Source organism: Peromyscus leucopus, chromosome 6 (assembly GCF_004664715.2).
Source record: "Peromyscus leucopus breed LL Stock chromosome 6, UCI_PerLeu_2.1, whole genome shotgun sequence".
Lineage (NCBI taxonomy): Eukaryota > Metazoa > Chordata > Mammalia > Rodentia > Cricetidae > Peromyscus > Peromyscus leucopus.
The window spans coordinates 63,245,670-63,272,836 of NC_051068.1; the positions used below are offsets into that span (position 1 = coordinate 63,245,670).

The 27,167-nt window shown below is 33.9% G+C and overlaps 1 protein-coding gene across 4 annotated transcripts in view; it reads left to right on the forward strand.

Annotated features, from left to right (window-relative positions):
• The window catches only part of Lrba (LPS responsive beige-like anchor protein), a 537,881-nt gene that overhangs the window by 139,511 nt on the left and 371,203 nt on the right, over nucleotides 1-27,167 (forward strand). For all 4 annotated transcript variants that reach the window (XM_037206706.1, XM_028858702.2, XM_037206707.1 and 1 more), the window contains 3 exons: nucleotides 5,287-5,365; nucleotides 6,665-6,798; nucleotides 10,418-10,479. In XM_037206706.1, the coding sequence (XP_037062601.1) occupies nucleotides 5,287-5,365; nucleotides 6,665-6,798; nucleotides 10,418-10,479 (275 nt within the window). The remainder of the gene's footprint in view (nucleotides 1-5,286; nucleotides 5,366-6,664; nucleotides 6,799-10,417; nucleotides 10,480-27,167) is intronic.

A 27,167-nucleotide genomic window follows, 5' to 3' on the forward strand; every position in this document is an offset into this window, starting at 1 on the left:
ATCCCTGACTCTTGGACTTCATGTCTGTTGTGCTTTAGAGCCCTGCTACTACTACAAATTCGATTTCTCTTTTAGAATTTACTTTTTGTGTCTTTTTTTGTTTTTTGGTTTTTGGTTTTTTTTGGGCTGAGAACTCAACCACTGAGCTAGATCCCCAGTCCCTATCAACTTCCTGAAGAGTTCATGAGGAGTATACATATTATTTGTGTATATAGAAAACAGTAGGAATTAAGTTAAAAATCCCACCTGGAAACAAAAGTTGCTGTAGTAGTATTGTATTGTGTGGTTTGGGCTTTTATTTTATCAAAGAAATGTAAGCATCACTACCCTTTAGTTTTAGATTAGTTTCCAATTTGTAGAAAAAAAGAGTAGAAAGAACATGGTTGCCTTGTATATACCCCTACAGCATTCTCTTCTCAGAAAATATTAGTGATCTTTTCTTGGTTTAAGTATACAAATATTTGCAACTTTATCCCTACCCAAAGTGTTATTTTTTTTTTATTTTTTAACTTTTATTTATTTTTTAAGGCAGTAGCTACTACTTAAAAAAAAAAAAAAGAAATTGGCAGCCATTTTAAAAATTCTGTAGTTATGAATTCCTCAGTACATCCCCATGAAGGCATGATAGTGTGAGAAAGGTAGTCTCCTTTCAGTTTATGGTGCAGAGTAATAGGATTTTCTGATGCCTGCAGAGGCCAGAGGTCCAGATTCCCTGGATCTGGAGTTACAGGTAGCTGTGAGCCTTTTGACATGGGTACTGGGAATTGAACTGAGGTCTTCTGCATGAACAGTACATGCTTGTAACAGTGGAGTCTTCTCTCCAGCTGACAACTCTTAGATTATTGAGAGAGACGGCAAGAGGGCCTCCTGTGTTCTCCAAGCTGACCCTGAAGTTCTACATTTCTCAGCTTCTTGAGTGCTGGGATCGCAGGAATGTACCTCCATGCTAGGTTTCTGGTCACTTTCTAGTATGTTCTTCACATTTTAAATCACAGGGGAGATAAGAAACAAAAGAGAGCTAAGTTGTTTAGGTGATCTTTTTCTTTTCTGTAAATCCATGGTATGAATGGAGAATTCAAAATTAATTTGCTGTCTTGAACTCTTTTGTAACTATTGGCCAAAATTTATACAATTATATTGTACCTTATAGGCCTGACTCACAATATATCCCTTTGTTTCCTGTTATTCAAATTTTGCTTAATTGGTGGTGGTAGTGTTTTTCAAATAACATCTCATTTTTTCTTTGTTGAGCTAGAATTTTTAAGTATTTGCTATTCTATAAGTTCCTTAATTAATTAATTAATTAGTTGATTTAGTTCTGTGGATCAGAGCCTCATACATATTAAGTATGTACTGCCCAATTGTGCTATGAGCCTGGTCAACTTGTGTTGCTTTCTTAAAGCATCCATTTTTTTTTTTTTCAGTTATTCCATGTCATCTATGTGGTTTTGGTTTTCTTTTCTTCATTCATTTTGATTTTCACATCTGACTTTTCCTTTCCTCTTTTGCAAACTGTTTTTGATTTTGCCTGGCTTTTCATTTCATTACTTGTTTCTAATCGATGCTATGAATACTGCTGCCAGTGTTGCGTTTTGGTCATCCTTAGTACCTTCTCTGTCCATGCTCTGTGTCATTTTATCTGCCCTACTATGTTTGTACCTTGTCAGGCACTCTTTCACTTGGAATCCTAAGTCCACAAAAAGCTCTCTCTTGTGTTTAGTAAGTATAACTGGTAGATTTGGGGCATATCTTGACTTATTTGCCATTTAAAATAAGATAATCAAATACATAAATGAATAAATTTTAAATTTTATTTTCTTTCTATTGGTTCTAGTAGAATTTTGGAAAATCATTTGTGGATGAGCTGATTATTGTTATTATATTCTGAGCAGGGAAGTTCATTCTCTCTCTCTCATACTCTCCCTCTCCATCTCCTCTTCCCCTTCTTTCTCCCTCTCCCTGAGGTCTTGCTGTTAGTTCAGGCTAAGCTAGAATGTGGTATAGACTGACCTTGGACCTGCAATGTACCTTCTGTCTTTGTCTCCTCACAAAGATGACTATGGTTTTTAATTTTGTAGTGAACCAGGAACAACCACAAAAAGCACTGCTCAAATTCAGTAATACATTACTGGCTAATAAAGAAGTACTTGACAGACAATTCATAGATACAAATGGGAATTGAAAGAAGCCATATAAATATAAGATGCACAATGAGTTTATAGCAAGAAGGTTTAAAGTATTTGGAAATTTTAATATAAAAAAGATCTCTTAAATTTAACATGCACTATAATCAAAGAACAGCTAAGACTGGATAGACTGACCCAGAAAAGGAATTAAGGTCTGTCCAAGTTCCCCTCTTGAAATCTTACCATTGAAATAATTTTGTAATTTAGTTTAAAATTGGTAGTTTTCATATTTACATTTTATAACTGTATATATTATTAAATATGTAATTAATACACTCAAATATTTTAGTATAGAGATTTAAGATTTTGCTTGGAATGATATACCTTAGCTTCTCTAGACTTTTCATTTCAACAGTGGCAACTTCTCTTTAAAAGAGGTAGAAGACAAACATCAGAGGAGAAGGTATCTACACCCTTTCTGTTTTCAAAGAAAAAGAAACTAAGTTTAAGTAACTATATAAAAATCTGGAGCATTTAAAGTTACTCATCAGCAAATATTTAATTATGTACAATATAATAGGTTTTTGTATGTTAATATGCAGTATTTAAAAAATATCATCTTTGCTCTGATGTTTCAAAGCATAAATAATAAAAACAAAATGAATCTAACTCAGCAGTGGAACCAAGTGCAGCATTCTTTAGTGATTTGTGCACCGAGTGCTTGCTCATTTGCAAAATGTAGTATCAGTCTTTGCTCTATATAACAATAAGGCTAAAAGGTTTGTCCTTATTCAGTCAATAAAAAAAGCTTCATTTCTTTGAATAAGATTTTATTGGGCATATAGACTTATCCCTGACATCAGTTTCAAACACTTTCTCTATATCTTAGATAGGCATTTTCTGCCTATACCAATTTTGTCCTGTTGGGATGTTTCGAGCATAGTTATGCTTGAAGTTTGAGAAACAGATCAAACATATTAGACCTCTGATAGTGCATATATTTTAGAGTTCTGTTTATTAGCTTGTGTGTGTGTGTGTGTGTGTGTGTGTGTGTGTGTGTGTGTGTGTGTCTGTGTGTGTTGTAAAGCTTCATGTATTGACTGACTTTTTTGGTCTATTCTGGTGAAGGGCTGAAGGGCTGTAGTGGCATTTTGTCTCTGTTTACTCTCACATTGACCTGGCACCCTTGTAGGTTACAACTTGACAAATGGACTGCAACTGCCAGCATAGTGTGCCCATTTGTACTTGACCCCCTCGGGTCTTTACTACCATGCCAACTGGACTCCTGAAATTCATTTGGCCCTATCTTCAGAGAGAATTTAATATTGCATTTTCTCCTAATACTGGCTAGATAGCAATGACTATTTCCATTCTACTTCTACTTAGATTGATTGGCAGCCTAATCCTGTATATTTTGATTCTTAAGCAGAAACTTATTTTCCCTTTTATTTTCTTGAGATTTTGAGAACTCTTCATACCTCAGAATTTTTTTCCAGCTTAGTCTTTTGGATTAGTTCTTCAAGTCTTACCATTATGTATTTCTATTCCTTTCCTATTTTAGCTCAGGGCTATTTTCCTGGCCTATTCCTTTTTTTTTTTTTTTTTTTTTTTCCTGAGACAGGGTTTCTCTGTAGTTTTGGTGCCTGTCCTAGATCTCGCTCTGTAGTCCAGGCTGGCCTCGAACTCACAGAGATCCGCCTGGCTCTGCTTCCCGAGTGCTGGAATTTTAGGCGTGGGTCACTGCCGCCTGGCTTGGCCTATTCTCTTATCTGGTCAAGTTTATGAACAGTTATTTCTTGATAATGTAAAGACTTTTGTTTAGGAGAAAACAATTTGAACACTTTATACAATAAGAGGTTTGAATTGTTTGTTAACAATATTAAGATATAAGCATTAAAGATTATGAAGAAACATTAATTCAAAAGACTGGAATGAAACTATATAATGTAAATTCATTTTATTCAATACTTTAATTAAAACATTGGAGTAAAAATGGTAGGAAAGAGAGGGAGGGTGAGAAAATTGACCTGTTTAAGTATAGGAGTTGGGATGATTAGGGGAATTATATCTGCAGTTCACATTAATGAAGCTCTTCAATTATATGTTCAGAATCTCCAGCTGCTAGAGCTAGCTGGATGGGAAGGATGGGAGTTGTGCTCTTTAAAATGTGCTGTACAGTAGCTGGAAGTGCATTAAAAATATCAACTGGAAGCCAGATGTGGTGGTGCATACATATAATCCCAGAATTTATAGGGTGGGGCACACTTAGTAACTTAGACATTCGAGGTTATTCTTGGCTGCATTGTGAGTTTGAGGACAACCTGAGTTACATGAGACCCCGTTTTTAAAAAAAACTGAAACAAACATCAGTTGGAAAAAATAGACAGGGGAGATGGTAGCTAGTACATGCAGTGCATGCCGTGGTCTCAAGGTATGGCTTCCCTGCCCTAAAGTCCTGGAGGCTGGGAAGCAGATCAGGTCTTCACTTTCTCGTCATCTCGTGGGTGAGCCCTGGTGTCCACTAGGCTGTGTGAAACTCCTCATAAAAATCTGTGCCTCGTTACTGTCTCCTCTGTGATCTTAAAAAAAAAAAAAAAAAAAAGGTATCAATTGAAATAAGTGCAAGAAACCAAGTCATATTGTAATTAATGAAAACTCACATGAGAAAGTGCAGATGGCACGAAAATAACATAAGAACTGTTCCTCACGTGTCTGTAGATTGTTACTGTGTTAGACTCTTGATCCGTCATGCTGTAGTACAAGTTCTCTGATGACTGACCAAAAGGTTATTGTCTTGGTGATAGCGGTACAACTATTTAGAGCTAAGTTAGAATTTTATCTTTCTAATTCTTACTTCATTGAATAGAAAGCTTTTGCTTGTTAGTTTCTATAGGTACCAAATAACAGAAATTGAACCTAACCCAGTGGATCAGATTCTATCAATACTTCGCTTCTTCTATACTCCTTGGATAGGAGGGTTGCCTAGCACAACTGGCCTTACATACAAGGATTTAAGGAAAAAACTTTGATTTATCAAAATACTTTATCTTAAGTGTGATTACACTGCAATTCATGTTTGTTGGCTGCGGTAAAGAGATCGTATTTGTTTACATTGTTGTATCTAAAACCAGAAATTACTGTGAAGTGCTTTCCTTTACAGGAAGTAGATCACCTAATGCAAAGTTGCCTTCAGTCCCAGCGCTTGGCTCCGTCCCACAAGACCCAGTTGCCCACATGAGGTATTTAAGCTGCTCACTTGGGAACTGAAATTTGTGTTTTTCCATGGCCCACCCTTCCCCCTCCCCTCCCTCAAATACTTTAGAAATTAATTTTATTTTAAAATTTTATGTTGTAAAATGTTTATGAGAAACTTGTAATAAAATTGCTACATATATGACAAATATTTTATGAGCTCATGGTGTATATTTCAAATAATTATGAATTGTTAGGAATTCATTGTTCCTTTTCTTTAAAAGTGTTAAAGTGATGATGTCTGTTCCCTTATGACCACATTAATACTGTATCTTACATATATTTTGACTTTTACTTACAATTTTAATTTGGAATGTATGTTTCAGAGTTTAATTTTAAAATTTATAGACTTATTTTCAACCACTATACCTTAATTGGTCAGAGAATTCTTGGTTTCTGTCAGAACTGCCAAATCTCTGTCTCTCCAGGGCAGTGGGGTACTTCTTTGAAACGTATATATTTGTGGGATCACACATGCTTACAAGATTCTGTGAGGCACAGGGAAAACCCTGTGAGGAGATGGTTGTGGAGAGCAGAATCCCTTGGGTGGTGTCTGATAATTTCAGTAGGAACTGTGCTGTGTGTAACATAAGCTGGAAGTACTGTTGTGAACCAAGATATGCACGGCTGCTGACTTGTTTGCTGTATAAAGCAAGCTCTCGGTACTTGTCAGTTTCTTGAAATGTAGCATACCTGTGTATTTTTTAAAACTCATTAAAAGTGTATGATTAATTGTATGTGAACATATATGCATATTCATGCAAACTTAATGTGTTAATTGAGATATTATTAATGTGTAGTCTGTGATTTTTCTAATGAGATTATTTAGATCATATTAGAAATGGTTATCACTTGAATACAAATGTGAACTGCTTTTTAGAAACATTTACATGCTACGACTGACAACTTAGAAATGAAGACATGATTTTTGATCTCAAGTTACTGATAGACTGATCAGAATACTGATAGATGAGTTTGATGTGCAGATAAATTAGATGAGGTCTTATGTTAGTTTGAGTTACAATGAAGTCATAAAAAAGTGCTTTTAACTCATGCAACTTCCAGTAAGAACTGATGCTTGGAATGGTTGTTTATCAAGGCTGTCTTTGAGGACTTGGAGTGGAAAGATGTATCAGGGTGAACAAGGTCATTTTAAGTAGAAAGCTAGTAGACACAGCAATGTGTCTTTTGGTCATTTTTATTTTTCATGTAACTTTACATTTCTATGAAAATAGATTTCACTTTGGAACATAGGAAGCTGATAATGTTCAACATCTTTCTGTTAGTATCACAGAAAGGCTAGAGCACGCACTGGAGAAGGCAGCTCCTCTGCTGAGAGAGATCTTTGTGGATTTCGCACCTTTCCTTTCTCGGACACTTTTGGGTAGTCACGGACAAGAACTGCTTATAGAAGGAACAAGTAGGTGGTTTTCCTTTATTCTGTTTGTATTCCTTTACATTACAAAGTTATATGCTTGAATGAGAAATGTCTGCATCTTCTAAATATTTTTGCCATTGGCAAGGCTCTCACTCATCTGTGACTTTTGAGGACTTTATCACTTTATATTTTAATCTGTTTTAGTTTTGTTTTGTTTTTGTTTTTAACTAGCAGTTTGGATGAAGTATAAAAGTATTAGGCCAAAGCAGTAGTGTTTATTTTGTAGTGCTGGGGTTGAACTCGGGGGCATCTTGTACATGCTATGCAAGTACTTTACCATCGAGTTTCATTCTGAGATCAAGATTTAGTTTTTAGTACAATTAAATTAACCATGGGTTAGAGAATTAGGGAGACTGGTATAACAGGGTTTTACTTGAATTTAAGATCCATAGAAACTGGGTTTGGTGGCCCACACCTTTAATCCCAGCACTTGGGAGGCAGACACAGGTGGATCTCTGTGAGTTCAAGGCCAGCCTGGTCTACAATAGTGAGTTCCAGGACAGACTGTTACACAGAGAAACACTGTCTCAAATTACTCCTCTCCCCAGAAAAAAATCCATAGAAAGAGCCATATCTTGCCACATATTAGTAATGTGGACTGCATTATTATTTTCTGCTGGTACAATGATACTTTACAAATAACAGTGGTACTGTAAATTACCCTGTTCATATCATAATTAGGTGACTAGGTCTTTTTTAGGTAGGGTACTTTGAAGTTGTCTCACTAAAGAGCATGCAGAGGAACATTGCTGAGGAGACTAGTTAGTGGGCTACTTAGAGAATGGGTGAAAGATAGTAGTTCTCTCTCTCTCCCTCTCCTTCTCTTCTCCCTCCCCCTCCCTCTCTTCTTGCTTCCCTCCCTTCCTTCCTTTGTTTCTTCTTCTTCTTCTTCTTTTGTTGTGAGGCATTGTGTAGGAAATGTCGTGAAATATTAGAGAAGATGACACACTTAGGTGAAGGAAAATTCACCCTGAATTTCCTCAGGCAACAGGAATCAGTTCAACAGAAAACAACTTGTCAAACAATTGATTCCATTTAAGAACTTACCAGTAGAACTGGGAATCCAGCTCTTGGGAAGTGGAAACCCCCAAATAGGGAGTTTTAGACCTGGCCTGGGCTACCTGAGAAATTGTTTCAAAACAACTAATTTAATAGGTTAACTTAAAAATATCAGCTGCTGTCCCCAATCTACATCCCCATTTTTTAATTCAATGTCCTAAATATCAGTTTACATTTGGTGATGCATTATCTCATTTCCAGAGTCCAAAAGTAGCAGTGAATTCATTTGAAAAGAAATTTCAAATTTTAGAAATACTTCAGTAAGTTTTATGTGTCAGTAATTTATTTAATAATAGATTACTTGATGTAATTATAAAGGACACTTATTTATTAAAATAATATAATTTGAAAATAATTGATTTAAAAATGCTGGGAAGTATGAACTGCAAGACTTTTCAAAGCTTAATTTTTGTTTCATGTATCAAATAATTATTTTTAAGGTGTTATGTCCACTTATGAACTTTCATCTTTATTCACAGTTATATATTTGTGTTTGTAGCGTGAGTGTCCTTTAAGCAGATGCTTAGTGTGCTAAGTCCAATACCAGGTCTATGAAGTCTCCCCATTCTACTCCTCTAGCACATTTACTCCTCTGCAAAACCACATTAATTGTTCAAATAAATTTCATTACCATTATTTTTCTAAGCACTCGACTGTTCAGTGTATATGTTGTCTTTATGTTTAATATAAAGATTATATGTATTACATCATTCTGGAATAAGACTGAAAGTAAAAAAATGTATGTACATATATTTTTCTATATAAGTATTGAAATACCTGCATGTGTGGTAGATCAAAGAACATTGTATAAACCTTTATGATTTTGGTTGCCGGAAGTCCTTTCTGTCTCTGTTGTTCATTATACATGTGAACAGATGTGAGAAGGTCCAGATTAGAATCCAGAGGTGGTAATTCTGGTTCCTGTGGATTTAATTAATTAATTAACTAATCCAATGAGGATTAATGGCATAACTGTGATAGGTTCAGAATTGAGTCACTATGAGAAATTAGGTGGGTTTTTTTTTTTGTCATTTTCCTTTTATTTTTGAGATTATAACTACATCATTTCTTCCTTCTCCTTCCTTCCTCCAAACCTTCCCATATAACCCTTATTGCTTTCTTTAAAGTTCTTTTTTCATTAATTGTTGTATATTCCTAAATATAACCTGCTTAGTCTATATGTTATTTTTATTTGTATTTTCAGAACTAATTAATTGGTCTTGTGTAACCAATTGGTGTGCTTTTCCTTGGGGAAGACTATTTCTCCCACTCTGAGCAAGAGGACTAGGTTTTGAAGTTTGGGTAAAACTAGGCTTGTATATGGGTTACATTTGAAGAAGTAATAGAGTTTCAGACAACAGAGGTCCAGGCCAGCCAAGAAAGATGGTAGCTCTGTCCGTTCTTTCCTGCTTGTGTTTTAGATATCTTAGCAGTGCAAATCCACACTTTAGTTAATGACCTGCTTGCCTAATGCCTGCAGCACAGAAATGCTATGTAGCTCATTTTTATGTTACTGCCAACATTGCTCCTGTCATTTCTAACATTGGGAAAAATGGTTCTCACTTTTCTAAAGAAAATGAAAGGTCTATGTAAAGCTTCATAATGCCAACCTGCACCTTTGTTCAACTGAGGGATTATTATTATTTAAAAAGAAGAAAAACTAAAGAGCATAAAGATAAGAGATAGAGAATGAGTTGTCTATATGTGGAAGAGCTTTAATGAAGTAAAAACATGGAAGGAATATCATAGTGTTTTTAAATGTCACTAGGAATTATTTAATACAGAATTAACAGTTGTAAGTTTTTGATCATTATAATGCTATTGGGTTATCCAATTATTATAATTATTGGAATTGCTTTTTAAATATATTAGCTATAGCAAATCCTTTGAACTGCTCTTTGATTATATTGGGTATTTAAACTAAATAACTCTTTAGATGGTCATTAATGAAATAAAAGTTCCTTCCTAAGGCTATTTTTAGTTAATCTAAAACAAAACATAGAAAGAAAAATGTAAATAATTAGTTTATAGGAAATGAGGAATACATAACAGACAATGGCTTGCATTTCTGTTAAGGTTTAGTGTGAGGTCGGAGGTCAAGGTACTAATAAGAGTGTTTGGGATGTCTGCTGCCATGAAACAAAATGGAAACTTGATTGATAGCTAGAGGGTTGAAGGGAGAGAGTGTGGTGGAGAAAGCAAAGGTCAGGGAGCCATTTCCCTTCTCTGCATGTATAATGATCAACCTTCACAGCAAAATGTAGATGATCATGGTCAATATTGCATGTGTTGCATTTCTGTGAGTATTGTGAAATGTCATTATTGAAGAATTCATAATAAATGTTTGGGTATTTTGAAAGTTAAAATAAAGTAGTTTACAGAACTGGTAGTTTTGATACCAGGTTTAAAGTAACCACAGAGTACTTTGTCTAGTCACACAACCAAGTGTGTACAGGTGTAGCTCTTAGCACAGTATTAACATTTTAGTTTAAATTGAATTTGGACACTTTGTGTTTTTAGAATAACCTTCTCTTTTAAATAGGTCTGGTTTGCATGAAGTCCAGCAGTTCAGTTGTGGAGTTGGTTATGCTGCTGTGTTCTCAGGTGGGTACAGACAAGATTCAATTGTCAAAGGAAAAGTCAACCCTCATGCACGTTTGTTTGACAGGGAAGTCATTCTTGCAGTATCAAGTTTTTGTAACAATAAAGTTTTATATGACGTATTAAAATAATTTTAATTTCTATCTGCAAATGATTACTTATATGTGGTATAGATAATTTTGAAGCATGAACTGAGAGAGAAAATTTAGATAAATGAGAAAAATAGTTTTTAGAATTGTACTAAAATGCTTGGATCAGTTGATCTCAAAATGAATGTCTTTGCTCTGTGTGTTAAGGTTATAGAAATAGCTTTATTTATGTACTTTGTGGAGTGCCACTCTGATTCCCCTGGGAATCATGGTTTGCCTCCCTTTTGTACAGGGGTTATAAAATGAGTAATAAATAATTTTGAATCCTTGTCCTTGCTAATTATTTTTGACATACACAATAGACTTGGGAAAGTATCAACGAAGATGTGGCAATCATCATCATAAAGATGTACAAAACAAATTCCTCAGAGCAAGATTAATTCCAGTGTATAGAAACCTTGTGATTAGCTTTAACGATTTTTAAAACTTAAAAATTTTATATCTGGTGATGTTTTGTTTTCTGTTTTTCAAATAAACAAAGGAATGTTTTTATTGAAGTTTTTTTTTTTTTGTAGTCTTTTTAAAGGGTATCTTGCTGGTAGTAAATTCCTCTACTTAAAACTTTAAAATAGCCGTTTTTAATAGGAAGGGTATTGCTTTAGAGGTCAAGGGTTTTGACCCATTTCAACACCTTTGACCTTCATTTACAACTCTCATGGTTTACTTGCCTAACGAATAAGGATAATACAAAATTAATGTTTCTTTGCATCGATTTATTCATTTTAGTGCCTATGTTGCCAAATTTATTTAGACTGTGTTGATGGACATTTCATGAATACAAATTAAGGAATCATAGAAGGTGTGAAAAATCAATACTATGTGTTATCAATAAAGTGCAATAAGAACAATTACTTCTAGAGAGTATAGCTAATGGAATTTTATAATGAACTTGTAAGGAGCAGTTACATTTCTTAAAGGACTTTTTATTCTTAGATTTTGTGAGTATTCTGTTTTTATAATTTAACCATTTTCTTTAGAATGCACTTTCTCTAAAAGCTTACTTGGTAAAATTTCTCATTAAGCCATCTGATTTTAAATAATTGTTTATTTCTTGGATAGAAATCACTACATACAGTTTTATACCTGCTTAAAATTACTTCTCCTTTTAGTACTCACTATTTCTTCAGAAGATTATGGTTCTGTTGTTTATAGTGATATAGTTGTTTCATATGTAAATTTTGATAATGAAGTTTAACCTTTTAGTTTAGGATTGAATTTGGTTTGGTACATTGAAAGCTACTTCAAATATAGCACATTATGTATTTGGATGTCAGAAGCTGCACAGATAAAGAATGACACATGATAACGCCTATTTGTCATGAATGTCACAGTGCTGCTTAATGCTTATCTGATCAAATGGCATATGGAGATCACTTAAAAGAGTAAGTTGTAAAAATCAGAAATTCTCAGGCTTTTGTTTGAATAACATATATTGTTGGGTATTTGAAGTCCTCAGCACTTTTTTTTTATGAGTTCTTCAAAAGTCCCATGGCATCTCTACAAGATGTAACACAGTGTGAAAAATGATGTGAAAAATGAAGCTAGAATTAGCTCCAGATGTATACAGATTGTTCCAGGGTGATAATTACATTTTTCACTTTGAATTTTCCTAATTCAAAGAGGTCAACTTGGTAATCACAAAAGTGATTTATTTTGTTAAGAAGTGAACTGTCTTTTTCTACCTGAAAGCTAGAGAGATAGAAATTGAATTTCAAGAGGACATTTTGCAGATCCTGGGTGGGGATGTCTTGAGTTTGATTGATAATTTTTTTTAGTGTGAGATAGGGTGGGAAGTAAAAAGCTACCATCTTGCTAAATTTTTAATTAATTTTTTAAGAGGAGATGGAGAGGATTGAGTGCCAAAGATCAAAAGATCAGGTCAAAAACTCCTTTTTCATCACATAAATAATGGGATATGCTTATGAACTTAACATCTGCAAATTTGATTTAGAACTTTACAAATTAGTTGGTGTTAATTTCATGGCAGTCAGCTATATTCTGATTATTTTTCTTGAGTCCATTCACGACTTATTTTTTTTTCAAATTTTTAAAGACAAGGTGTTTAACCATACTTTATTACAAAATATAATTATAGTCTCCATTTAGTAGTAAGAGCTGATCATATGTGATCTGCTGTCAGTAGACAAAATGGGTCACTATATACTTCTTTAAAGTTCTGACGAACAGTATATTTTTTACTCTTTCCTTGTTACTAGTTGATTAAGCATCATTCTATAGTTTATTCTATTTAAAACATCTAGCTATATTAGTATTGCTAAAAAGCTCTCTTAATGTTCAATATTTTGCTTTTGAGTAAAGTTAATTAACTCATCTATTGCATCCCATATCAAATAAGTACTAGGTAAGCTCTAAACACTGATTTTTTTTTTTAATTAAGTTTTTCAGTGCTCGAGAATAAATCTTGGTTAGGCCTTGCACACATTAAGCATGTGCTCTGCCACTGAGCCACATCCTCAGACCAAACTGCTTTACGTAAATGTAACTACATTCAGTCTTTAGAGAAGTACATATTTCTAGACAGACAAAAAAAAGTGGAAAAAGTTTTCAGCTATAGTTTAAATTCAGTTTGTCAGAAAAAATACAACTTACTAATGTTTTGTTTGTATATAAACCCGTTCAGAATGAATTTAAAGAAAACATTAAATGAATGTTTCAACTAATATTACTCCAGTGCTGTATAAAGTGCTTGTATCTTGCTCATTTGACATTAATATCATTTTTGAAAGAACTGACATTGCATTCAAGGCCACTTTATAAAAGTGTTGTGTTGCTCATCCTAATTCAGTCTGACATACATTCCAATAACACTACCTCCCTTCTTGGGTTTAAAGCTGAATTTATGACTGTGCATTGTGAAGTGCATCATTTAAAAATGGTTTCAACCCAAAACATCTAATAAATAAATAATGTGTATGGCTACTCAGTAGTAGACTTTGTAGACTAGAAATCATTCCATCGGATACTCAACAGTCCACTATCGGAGAGGGCTGTCAGATAAATCTTGTGGTAGCGGCATTCATGTCCTGTAAATCACATATTATTGTCTGAGCCTTCTGCCAGGTCATCTATTCTTTTCCCATTGATCAGAAATGCATACAGTATATAGAAAAACTAGCAGCACCATGTAGTCTGGCTTGGCCTCCTGTCTGAGTTATTAATTAGCAGCAAAAGGTTACTTAAATGTTTAGCTTAATTAAAAAAATTAAATCAACATTATTGATATAATGATATGGTTTGGTGTTTTCTTACTCAAGGTTTCTGTGTCTTAGAATTACCAATTACCAACTGGTAATAGTCACAAAGCAGTCAGCATCATTATAGATTTTTAAATTTTATTTTATGTTCATTTTTTGGTCTGAATATTAGTAGAATATTCTTTTTTTCTGTAGTTTTCCTTTAGTCTAGTAAGTTCTGCTTCTCTATTTTGACTTTATCTCTGTGGAATCTATGCTACTTAATGCTTTTGTCCTTGCCTTCTAGTTCCTTAACATTTCCTTTCATCATCATGATGAGTATCTTATTATGAGTATGTGAGTCACACAAACAAGGAAATAATAGAAATGTATGTGCATCATTAGGTGATTGGGTTTTTCAAGAGGTGGGGTTTGAATGTCCCATACTGTCATCTTGAAGTTCTTAAAGTTACCCAAATGTGCTATCATTTTTCTGTGTTGGCACATGATCTTTCCTTCCTTATTAGCTCGTCTTATAAATGATAACTTTGGTTTTTGTTATTTTGAGATGGTAACCCTAAGTAGCTCAGGCTGTCCTGGTACTTTCTGTCTTAACACAAGTGAACTTCAAACTTGTTATTTTCCTGCCTCAATCTCTTGAGAGCTCGTATTACCAGTATGCATTGTGAAACCTGTTTATGCAGTGCTAAGGATTATTTAGTGTATGTTTGTTAGGAAAACACTGTACAGATTGATCTATATGTGTCCAACCTCAAGTCAACCACCTGCCACCCCCACCCCCAAATGAATTAGTATCGTAATCACACTATTTGGTCCTGCTCAGGTGTTAGTATGAAGTTTAGAAGCTAGGATCAGAACACAGCTTATATCTATAGGAAATTATATATATATTGTTTTTGATCCAATTATACTGTTTAAACTTTGGTGTATATTTATTTATAAAGGCCTGAAAAGCCTAAAGACAACAGTAGAGTGAAAAAATACCAAACCTTATCATTACCTTCATGTAAAGAAAATATTTCCAAGCATATCAATAATTTTAATTTAATTTTTTCAAATCAGGCTAGACATTTAAATAAACTTTTGCTGCTAATTAATAACTTAGGATGCCTAGCCATACTACATTATTAGTAAGTGATGTTTATCTGGATACAGAAAAATTTCATTAAATGTGTGTTAAATAAGTAAGAAATATTAGCAATAGCTTTTTTTGTCTCTTGAGAGAGAGGGATGCGGTTGAGACAGGGCCTTTCTAGCTATCTTAGCCTGGCCTGAATCTGGTTCTCCTGCTGCTTCAGCCTTAAATTCTGGGATTACCAGCATCCTGTACCATTAGTGTAGTGACCTAACTCATGGCTGCTTTGATTGTACAGGAGCCAATACTCTTCTCAGTCAAAATCCTAGTGGGTGTTTATTATGTCATAAAATACCTTTTCAATGTGTTTACTTTTAAACACATGTAAACTAGGATAAAAATAACTCCAAATCCCAGTAGCTTTTGCTCATTGTCAGTTTTTAGCTTAGTTGCCCCCAACATTTGGTTCACAGATTAAGTTCAAAGGTTGAAGTTAAACTTATAAACCTAAGTTTTGTTTTAGTACTTATATTATATTACAATTCTTGTCCCTTTTTTTTGAAGTACATATTAATGGCAACAGCCGGATAACACTTACTAGATAGTGGCTGAATAGATTAGTATGCTTGCCTATTTAGGTAAGGTGTCCTCATTCATATTAATTCTTGTGTTTTGGAGTCATTGGAAAGTTTTTCTCTGATAAGCAGAGTCCATCTTACTCAGAAATTATCTTATTCTAATTCTACTGTAATCTGGAAGACTAATTTGAATTCTGAATTCTTGCTCTACTTTGAAGAAAAGGCATGATACATGTTGAGTACATATTAACTGATGAGCTTTAGGTCTTAATTAAAAGGAGGTGATGACTTCCTATATATTTATTTATTTGTTTGTTTGTTTTCCAGACAGGGTTTCTCTGTGTAGCTTTGCACCTTTCCTGGAACTCACTCTGTAGCCCAGGCTTTCCTTGAACTCACAGAGAGCCGCCTGGCTCTGCCTCCCAAGTGTATTTTTAATTTTTGCTCTTTGATCTCTGGTCTCACTGTGTAGCCCAGACTGATCTAGAGCTAGCAGTCTTTTTGCCTTAGTTTCCCAAGTGTTGGGATGACTCTATGTTAGCTCCTAATGACCTTGTTTGAGGAAAATTTGTATACATCCCCTCCCTTCCTCCCTCCCTCCTTCCTTTTTTCCCTTCCTCCTTCATTTCTCTCTCTCTTTCTCTGAACTACATCTGTTATTTTTAAGCTACTTCATTGGTCTAAGCCTAACATTCATTTCTTACATCAGACCTGATAAACAATGTGAGAACTATTGAACCTCAGGTTTTTGAAAAATGAAACACTTATATAAATAAATTAATATCTTGGTATGTGGCTGGATTTCTGAAAATCCAGTATTTTTTTCTCCTTCCTCAAAGCTGTTTGCATAGCAATAGATTTAGAAGATGTACTAAATGTTGAAACGTTCTTTGATGTACTGTAAATATTCTATTTCCTTTGTAACCAGCCTCTTTTTACGAGGTAAATATTACTTTGGGGGGTAATTGACTTCTTTAAGAGTGCTTTATATGTGCCTTGGTCCAACCAGGATTAATATAGTTTTATTTACACATTTTTATTATTTTATTCCTTCCCTTTTTGATGTTTTTATACTTCTTCTGTAGAATATACTTTTAGAAAATTAGTTGATATAAATGGACTGTTTCTGAGCTTTTGTTATTGTCAGTACCTATGATCTTTTGATTGCTAATGGAATGAGAATCAATAGCATAGTCCATACCATTAATATGGGGGGAAAATCTTCCAGTCTCATCACCCAATTCTCCCATAAAGCAACTGTGGAAGCTTGTAACTGGAATATGCAGTAAGTGGAAGAATAGGTATCCTCTTCGAAGTGTTCAGAGCTAATTTAAATTTCATGCAGTGTAAACCGTTGACCTTATGAGATAGCAGTAAAAACCGTCCCAGAATAGATATGAAGTTTCTAAACTCTATGGAGGATAGTTGAATTTATCATAAAAATCTTAGAATCACTAACAATTAAAAAAAAGACACCAGCTTATTAACTACTTCGTGCTTAATAACCACCTAATGTTTTGAATTGTTTCAAAACTTTATAAAAAAATAACTTCATATTTGAAGGTAGGAACATATGTCTTCATACAACAGCAAGCATATAAAAAATCAAAGTAAATCAAGTATAAAGTATCATTTTTCAAGAACAAAATGTATCTTAAAATGTTTAAATCAAATTGTAGGTTAGTGAGCACACACTATACACTGCTCTTTATTTACATTTTGATGTAGACTGTCCTTTGATACTAATTAAAGTGCTTTTTACGGCCAAAGAAAAACATAATTTCATTTTTCATAGTGGGCTTAATTTGAAATACAGGCATCCCGTTGATTCACCAGCACACTAGGATTTAGAAAACACAACTTTGAAAGGTACATTTTGTGGAATGGGCAGTACACCCTGTGGCTTGGCCGTCTAGTCAGAAGGATGAGACCATGCTGGCTATGTAACGACATCTTTGAACATTATTCTCAAGGGTGGTAAATGCAAAACAAAGTAATATCAACTGGCACTTAATTCTGCAAGTTCCCTGCTGATTGGGGTATTCAGTGAAATGGAACTCTTCCTGACAGGAAGTCAGCTAGTGAGGATGGAGACATTTGAAAATAAAGTGTGTTTTAATCTGGCTCCCTGCTGTTTAACAACTCCTCTTTTAAATTTTGGATTAAGAAGAGAGGAAAAGGGAGGAACACAAATGGGAATATCCCGAGTATCGCATTTCTCTTTGATTAATATAAATGGGAGTACAGGTCAATATCTCTCTTTCATAGTTGTTACGGCTTGGTGCTTACCTTCCTATTCCAACTTTAAATCAGTCTACTAGTTGTGGTGTTACGAAATGTTTGCTTCAAAATGTAGTTTTAAATTCCCTTGTTTTAATGTCAAATCCTTTGACTTTTTAAAGGCTCAACTATATTCTAGTATAACATTTTTTATACAAAGTATATTTATGGTACACTAATGGATTTCAGTCAAAGTAGTTAGTTAAATTTGGCCTTCCCAGCTTTTTAGGACCTAGATTCACATATTGCTTCTCTTTAACACGTTTACACTACTTGACTTAGGTAGCTGTTGAGATAAGATTGTTATGTAGTATATTGTAGTACCTTCAAGACAGGTGCAGTTAGAGTATTCTACAGGCATTCCATTTATTGTGTCTTTGTAGTGCCTAATTTTTGGTCATGCCACTATCTTATGACACGAAAATTATAAGTTACAAAATGATTCTTATAAAATATGAAGTTTGAACCTTGACTTAGGCCTAAATGAAGCCCTAATCGGATCCCTGAAGCTAGCTAGTTATTTGCTTTTATGGTAGCAAAAAAATGTACAGGGACAGTGCTGAGATCATTGTTGTCTCCATTTTGAGTTAAACAATATAAAAAGGAAAATGACTTTGGCCATTTCTTGAAAGAAATGATTGAGGTTGGAAAATTCTGTGGTGACTGATTTTGAATATTCATAAATATTTTTCTTCCTGTTGATGGCTAACAAATTTTGTAGACTTGGGTGAATCAATTTCTTTTATATTCCAAAGACTTGGTTTCTTATTGAGTGCTGTGAATGTACTAAGAACTTGTTATTTATTATTTATAAAAGTATACATAACTGCTCATGGAACAAAATAGGGCACAGTTTAAAGTTATTTGTGCTGACTTGTGTTTTCAGAATACAGAACTTTCTCCCTGTATTAGTATTTTCAGTGCCTCTACTTTTCCTTTCAGGAAATTAATTTTTGTCTTACATCTTTATCTTATAAAGTAAAATAACACTATTTTCTTCTTCTCTATGTTCTTCTTTTCGGAGGTTATTATATATTTTTTATAATTATATGTTCTGTCTAACCTGTTTTCATCTTGAACCATAAAGTATTAGCTTTCTAAGAATTTCTCATAGCTAAGCAATTTTTGCCTTTCTTTCCAATGGGTCACATTGGCTTTCTTCCATGGACGCCACAGTGATTCCATCACTTCCTCTTCTTATCATAATGATAGCTCTTCCTAGAAAGGCCCATATGGTATGCCAAATATGGAAACATTGATAAGTGTTAAGAATCTGATGTTTGAAGGTCTTTGTAAACTTTAGTTCTCCTCATTTATACCACATTTATTTTAACATAATTCATATTTAATTTCATTCAGAACTTTTAAAAAACTTTCCGACTATATTATTATCTTTACAAATTTGTGTAACTTGAATTTTGTCAGGATGGTAAAAGGACAAATATCTTTGGAGAAAGTTCTCTTAAGAATCTGATTCTGGCTTCAAAAACTATGCTAAGTACACAAGGTGATCAATTTGTTCATGACTTGATCTTACTACTTAAAATATGCTGATTTATCAAAACAGAACATTTCATATTTAAATATATACAATTTCAGTTAATCATAACTTTGAGCATCATGTTGAGACAGAGAAAGCTTCAGATGTAAGAGCATCGGGTTTTAAGGTTCCTTACATTGCTATGTAAGTTATGTTGTAGGCGGAAGAGTGGCTTACATCATGGTGTGTATCCAAAGCATGTGTTTGGAATTCTGTGCTCTACTAGGTATTAGCTAGCATATTATTAGGATTATTGATAAACATTTGAAGATGACTGAATTATTCTGGATTGAAAGTATTGCTCCTTTTTCACAACCAAAGTTATAATGTATGATTGGCCTGTGGGTTATGGCTCAACATCTATGAGAAATTTTTATTACTTGTATGTTTCTTATATAGTATGTGTTTAAAATTTGAGACCAGAGTTTTATGGGTACATGTAGTATGATGTTCAGATAATTTTAGTTCTGAAGATACATCATTTCACATCATAAACATAAATCTTACTTGCTTATAATGAATACCAACCAAATATGTGTTTTTACAATTATCCTTTATTTGAAGTTAAACTGAATTAAAATCTCATTTTATATTAACCTTGACATATTTTTCAGTGAATTACATAGTATATGTTGATGGTGGTGAGTGTGCAGCATGGAAGACTCCAAGTAGTTAAACAGCAGGAAAGTTTTCTGCTTTTAGTTAAAAACTGCTGTTTTTGGTATGGCCTTATTTACCACATGTTTAATTCTTAATGTTGTGTGCTGTGGGACTGTGCACAAAAAGGCAGCATAAAGAGCTCTGCTTCTAAGTCTATGGCTGTTACTTGCTACACAATAATAACGGCACTATTTTATTAGGTTACTTGTAATTAACTTCAGCACTAGACATCCATATAAATCAGTGGTAATCTGTTTTCTTTAGATTTTTATTTTTTTAAAGCTGAGTTAATGTACTTGTTTCTGTTTTTTTTTATGTATGGATTGAAGTTGTAATTGCTTTCTGGAATTAGTCTGTCACAAATAACATACATGTGCTTTGATGAAATGATTGCGGCAAGCTAATGAATTTTATATAACATTTTATAAAGATTTGTTACTGAAATAAATATTCAGAAGTAGCATTGTTTTGTTGTGAAACTTAATAAATAGTGATTTTTATTCTCCCAAGTCAAAAAGCGTCTAGACATTTGAACAGTTAAAGTGACAACACTTATTAATTAGAAAATATTTATACTTTTTATATTAAAAATTCTGGCATGGTAAGATATCCAAATATATCAACTCCTATTTATCAATTTATAGAAAGTCTTTTAATTTCAAACATTTTAAATTTAAACATTCAAACCTTCGTATATTTCATTTTTGCATATATTTGATGATTACTTCTTTACATATTGACTGAGAGTTTATATTATTTTATACACATACTTTTTAATATTATTAGTTTATAATTTAATAAAAATTATAGAAACATACCTTTTATAAAAATTAAGTCTAAAGAGACATTTCTGTATGTGTATGTCTGGCTGAGTTCAAGGTAATAGTGTATATTAATCCAAACCAAAATTGAAAAAAGAAGTCATGACTGTACATGGAGTATGCTTGTAAATCTGTAGAGAGGCTTTAAAGAGGCATGGGTTAATTTTATCACTTATATGATAGTAAAGTCTTTATTTGATCATTGTTAAATGAGTGTTAAGTGTATTGAGGGTAGAAATGGCAGCCATGAAGAAAATGGACAGGTCATGAAACTAATGCTTTAAAAAATAACTTGACTGGTAAATACTTCTTATTACATTGAGTACATTAGATAGCTTAAAAATGTTTAAAAAATAATTAGCCATTTTATATAGTTGTAATGGACGTCTTTCATGGTCTCCCTCCAGCAGTCTTTAATGAACCCGCCTTGTAATTTCAGTGCAGGCTTTGAGATTCCCTGAAGACTTGACTTCAGACCTCAAAGGGCAGGAGTTGCCATATGTCTGGAGAAGCAGAGTTGCCGAGCAGACTGACCATGTACTAATAGGACACATTTATATAGCTCCTGAGTGTGGATCCCTGATAGTCTTAATTATGATCATCTGTTGGGAGCTTGTAGCTAGACAAGGTTAGAACAACTTCTGCTGTCTATGGAAACCATACTTTCTGTATTGAACAGTGAAAGATATTAACAAAGTTGAACTGAATTAGGAAATTATTAGAAAATCATTATTGATTAAAGAGTATTTTTATACATACTTGAAAATAAATGTTTTATGTGCTTGAGCACAGCTAAGTTTTCTAATTGAGTATTTTAGATAGCTAGGATATATTTATAAAAATAGGTATTTGATTATGTGTTATCCTGATCCTTTGCAGTTTAAAAATCTTTATAGTTTATACATTCTATGAATAGTTACTTTAGAAATAGCCAGTTCCTTGTATATAGAGCTGTATGCTCAAATTTTAATAGAGTTAATTTTCTCTTATTTTTAACTTTACTCATAGAACCATACTGTGCTTTATACATAAATGTGTTCACAAAAATGAAACTAGCACTTTTCAAAGGGCAGCTACCTGTTTTACGGTCACTGAAAGACATCTCATGTGACGAAACGATGAAGTAAGATTTCTCCTTTGCAGTTCTGCTGTATTCCTTCCTGGCACGTGGTCAGGGTAGGCACAGTATGTTAGATGCACTGTTGAGAGAGTGCTGACACACAGACACATGCTGCTGAAAAGTCACTGAAAGTTTCCCTTGTGCACTGAGGGCCACTATATCCCCACCCAAAACAAGTTTCACCTCAGTTTGGCCTCTAGTCTCGTGTATAATGTTTCTCAGTTTTATGTTCATACATTTCCTTCTTTAGTCAATATCTCCTCTTTGACCTGTTTCTTTGACTCATGATAGTGTTTCTGTCATCTCTTTTGGTCATTTGAAGTGTAGCAAATCCTTTTTGATTTTTTTTTTAAACAAAGGAAGGTAACTATAATATTTTAAAAATTAGTGTGGGCATTTAATTAAAAATGCAAGCCCTAGCTGAGTAGAGTGTCATGGCAATTCAGTTCCTCAGGTGTCTGAGGCAGGAGGATTGCTTGAACCAGCCTAGACAACATAGCAACGTGGCTTTAAGAAAGAAAACCCTGGGCCATGTGATATAGCATGTAATTCCAGCATGTGGGAGCCTGCTGAAAAAGGATTATGAGTTCAAGTTCAGCCTTGACTATATAGAGAGTATGAGGCCAGCCTGGGCTACCTGAGACCTTACTAAATGAAAGGAAACAAAGTCACCACATGTGCACATGTTTACATACTCCCTAATTAAAAAATGAATGTATACATAAACATATATCACAATGAATAAAACCCAAACCAAGATAACAAAAACCATTAAACAAAGCCAAAATAAATTAAAACCACTAAGACTTCAACTTCTTTTTTTTTTTTTTTTTTTTTATAAGGAAAGAAAATAGGTAATTATGAGTTTGGGTGTTTGTTAATTTAGTCTTTGTTCCTTTCTTTTATATAAAGCATGTTTAATTCCAAACTTCACAACTTATTTTAATGGATTTTAGTATTCATAGAAATTAAGGTTATTTTCATTTGATAGGTTAGAATATTGAATTTAGAAAAACAACATATACTTAATAATCAATATATAATACATTTATATTTTCAAATTTTGTCATGAGTATTCATGAAACTTGAATGCTTCTGTTATTTGGAGGTTTTCAGAATAATATGAGATAAATATATATTGTCTACATAGGAAAACATGCATATATCAAGGAGGTCCATCTACCCACATGTGGGCATGAGAAGCAGTCAGGAACCCTGATCCACTCACCTGTGACCAGGGATGTTTTATTTAGTTGTATGTCTTCACCAGCCAAGGCCTGTGAGGACATCTGCATGGGTCTCAGACTCTAACAGAAGCCCTACTCTTAATTGCTGGACAAGCTGCGTCAGGTAGACCTGGACCACTTCTCTGCATGGCTGATGGTGATTTTTGGGCACTGTTTTTTTTTTTTTTTTTTTTTTTTTTTTTTTTTTTTTTTTTTTTTTTTTTTTTTTTGCACTGGTTTGCTGTAGCTTACCTGGACTTATTCTAATATCCTCATCTCCACATAAGTTATTAAAGCTCGTGTGTGCTCAGCACCTGCGGTCCTGCATGCCACCTACTGAACTGCTGGGGAAACTGTCCCACCTGAGATAACGGCATCCTACCTACTGTAGCATTTCCATAGGCATTCCTGATATCAGTTATAAACAAAGAAGCTGTATGGAGATAAAATAGGTGTTCATCTGGACCCATAGACAATAGAGCATACTCAGCTGATGCCAATGGACATTCTCTATTTCAAAAGACAGCCTATAAAATTGGTAAAGTTAACTGACTTGCCTTTTGTATAAATAGCAATTTAAGGACAAAAAAAAAATCATTAAAAAACAAGACAATCTAATACCCACCCACAGAACTCAAGGAGAAGGGAAAACGGCAACTTTCTTAAAAAGTTTTTTTAAAAAAATTCAAGCAAACAGAACAAATAAATACAAATAATTCAGTGAAGTTGAAAAGCATTTCATGATATGAATGAGAAATTTAGCAGTGAGACAGAGTCCATAAAAGAATCAAACATCTTGGAACTGAAGAACTCTAAATGAAATAAAAAATACAATTGAGATGGTTGGCAACAGACTATATACAGCAAGCGGAAGAGCTTCAGATCTCAAGGTTTATCCTTTGAAATACTAGTCAGATTAATCATTAAAGAATGAAGAATGACTGTGGGACTTATGAAAATGAAACTCCTCTCAGTGTGGAATGAGATTAAAATGTCTCTTTTCTCCATTCTTATTCAACATAGTAATAGAAATCCTAGCCAGAAGGCAAGAGAAAGAAAGAGCACATGATTAGAAAAGGAGGTGGTGATGTTATCTGTTTGCAGATGACATAATTTTACATGCACACAACTCAAAGAATATACTAAGGTTTATTAGAAGTGATAAAATGTTGTAGGACCCAAAATGAACATACAAAAATCAATAACATTTTATATACCTATATTATGTTTAGAAATCAAACCCATTTCAAATGTTTACCATAAATAAATAGAAAACAAAAACTAAACTAAGAATAAGCTTAATTCAATAAAAATTGCAAAATATGGATTAAAAAATAAAATAAATAAGAATGCGGAACAGGTATTTATTTCATCTCAGGTCCCCCTTTTTTTGCAATGATTTTTTTTTTTTTTTTTTTTTTTTTTTTTTTTTTTTTTTAGTATAGCCAGATATTTTCTGATGATTCCTGAGTGGTTTGTATAGTAAGAATAATTTTCTCTTAAAGCTATACAATAACCTCTCTTTTTCACATAGATCAGGTTGAGTGCCCTATCCTATTGTAGAACTATTTCAGCCGATGAATCTACCTCTTCCTAGATCTTGGTGTGTTTGGTTTAACAGGTACCTTTCCTGGTATGCTGATAGGCACCATGGGTAGCCATTTTGTCCCCTATGCCAGGGAGTATCATTTTGATCTAACATTCCAGCCTGTTGGGGGACAAGGGGAGATGTGTCAGCCATCTCAGGGCCTTTGGCCTGTCTGCCAGTTGCTGTTGGCTCTTGTATCATTCATGCCTTAACTAAATGATAATTCCTATCTGAGTACCATTAAGCTGATGATTACTAGATCCAAATATAAACAGGTACCCATCACAGAGTCAAAGATTTAACTCAGAATGCAACTCAAGTGGGGAATGTGAGAGCCAAAGTTATATTTTAAGTTTTAGTTACTTGTCTAAGAGTCCATGAAACAAAAATGCCTCTGATATATAAGCCCCTTGCCCAAAAACAGATAGTTCCTGAAGTGCTGGAGGCTGTTGTTTATGGGAGATAGCAAGCCACAAGTTTTCACTCCCCTAACCAAGTTCCGTTGACTTATCTTCACTGGATGTGTCTGATCACATGTGGGCAGGAACTATGTTAGGATGAACTCTTGTCCCTGATTGGATATTGGCTGGAGGTACACAGGCAGGAAGTAAATCAGGATGTATGCTTGCCCCTGGTTGGATCTCATGGGAAATGTGGTAAATTATGGGTTTTGCTTTTTGAGCCCCTGAAAAGCGTGACTAGGGGCCATTCCTGTGAACCTGGTATGGACCTGGACAGAGCCCATTCACCTGGCCAGTATTTAACTAAAGCTTGCTTCACATGTGGCTTTAAAAAAAAAAAAAATTAAAGTTGATACCAAAATCTAGAGAGACATTCTATGTTCATTTATGGTTACAAAAAGCTAGATGTTCATATTACTGAAAGAGACGTACATATTATATTTATCATTCATAGGAAAAGATAAAAGCAATCCTAAAATTGACATGGAACCTCAAAAGACAGTAAGCCAATTCCATCTTGAGTGGGGGGAAAAATTAGCTGAAGATCTAACAATTACTAACCTGAAATTAAGTAATAGTTTGTTGTGGCCAGAATATCACAGTCTTAGCTTAAAAATGGATACAAACATCAGTGAAACAGAGTAGAGAGTCCACATAGCTACAGTGAATTGAATTTTACCAACAATAAAAGCAATACTGGAGAAGACTTTTTTTGTTTGTTTGTTTGTTTTTCGAGACAGGGTTTCTCAGTGTAGCTTTGTGCCTTTTCCTGGAACTCACTTGGTAGCCCAGGCTGGCCTCGAACTCACAGAGATCCGCCTGGCTCTGCCTCCCGAGTGCTGGGATTAAAGGTGTGCACCACCACCGCCCGGCGTGGAGGAGAAGAGTGTTTTAGTTAGTAATCAATACTAACAAAACTGAATATTAATATCCAGACAGATAGATTCAACTATCATCTGTCTTTTAAGATGTACAAAACCCCACTCAAATTGGACCCAGGACCTAAATATAATACTCACTACCAGCAAACTGACATTAGAGAATATAGCAGAGACACTTGAATGTTTGTGTGCAATGCTCTTCTGGAGAATAATAGGCCAGCCAACCACCAACAAGAATAAAATAGATAATATAATCATCTCAAATCATAAGGCCTCCAGTTGCCAAGAGTAACAGTGATGGGTGAAGAGTCAGCATATGTAGTAAGAGAAAACATTTACAAACTGTTATCTGACAATAGATTGGTATCTGGAATATATAACGAGCTGAAGGAAATTGAGCAGCAACTAGAAGCATAGAAACTGAAATCATCTGAGTTTACTCTTATTATTCCAGCATCTGGGAGGTGGAGGAAGGAAGATGAGGAGTTCAGGCCGGTTTGATTAAATAGGGTGTTTGAGGCCACTCTGGGCTGCATGAAACCCTGTTTAAACAAAATAGAAGCTCTAAAACCAAATTTAGGTCATTGAAGAAATTCACAAATTGAGTAAACATTTCTTAAGAGCAGATAGAACAATTTCTAAAAAGTATATAAAAATACTTAGCTTATTAATCATCAGGGAAATTACTCAAAAAGTTAAAAGTTAATCTAGGATTAATGTATGTCACAAAATAGGATGTCACTGCAGTGATTATCAAAACTGATGAATTCTCAAAATAAATTGATAGGAAAAATTACATGTAATGAACCTTGTCAAAGTGTGGGCTGTGCTTTTGAACATGTTAATTTTTAGGAATTACTTTTATCTTTTAAACTTTTTCACTTGCAAAATATAGGCAAAGTTGTATAGTACCTTCACTAAATACGTTTTATGATACTTAATTTTTAGAAAACTAAAGTTAATCTCAGTATGTTAGCATTATAAATTAATTTAAATAAATAATTCGTATGTCAGTTTATTTTTCTCCATGTTTGAGAAACATAGGAATCAATGTAATATCATTAATAAAGGCTTTTTTTTCTCTTAGAAAAATCTTC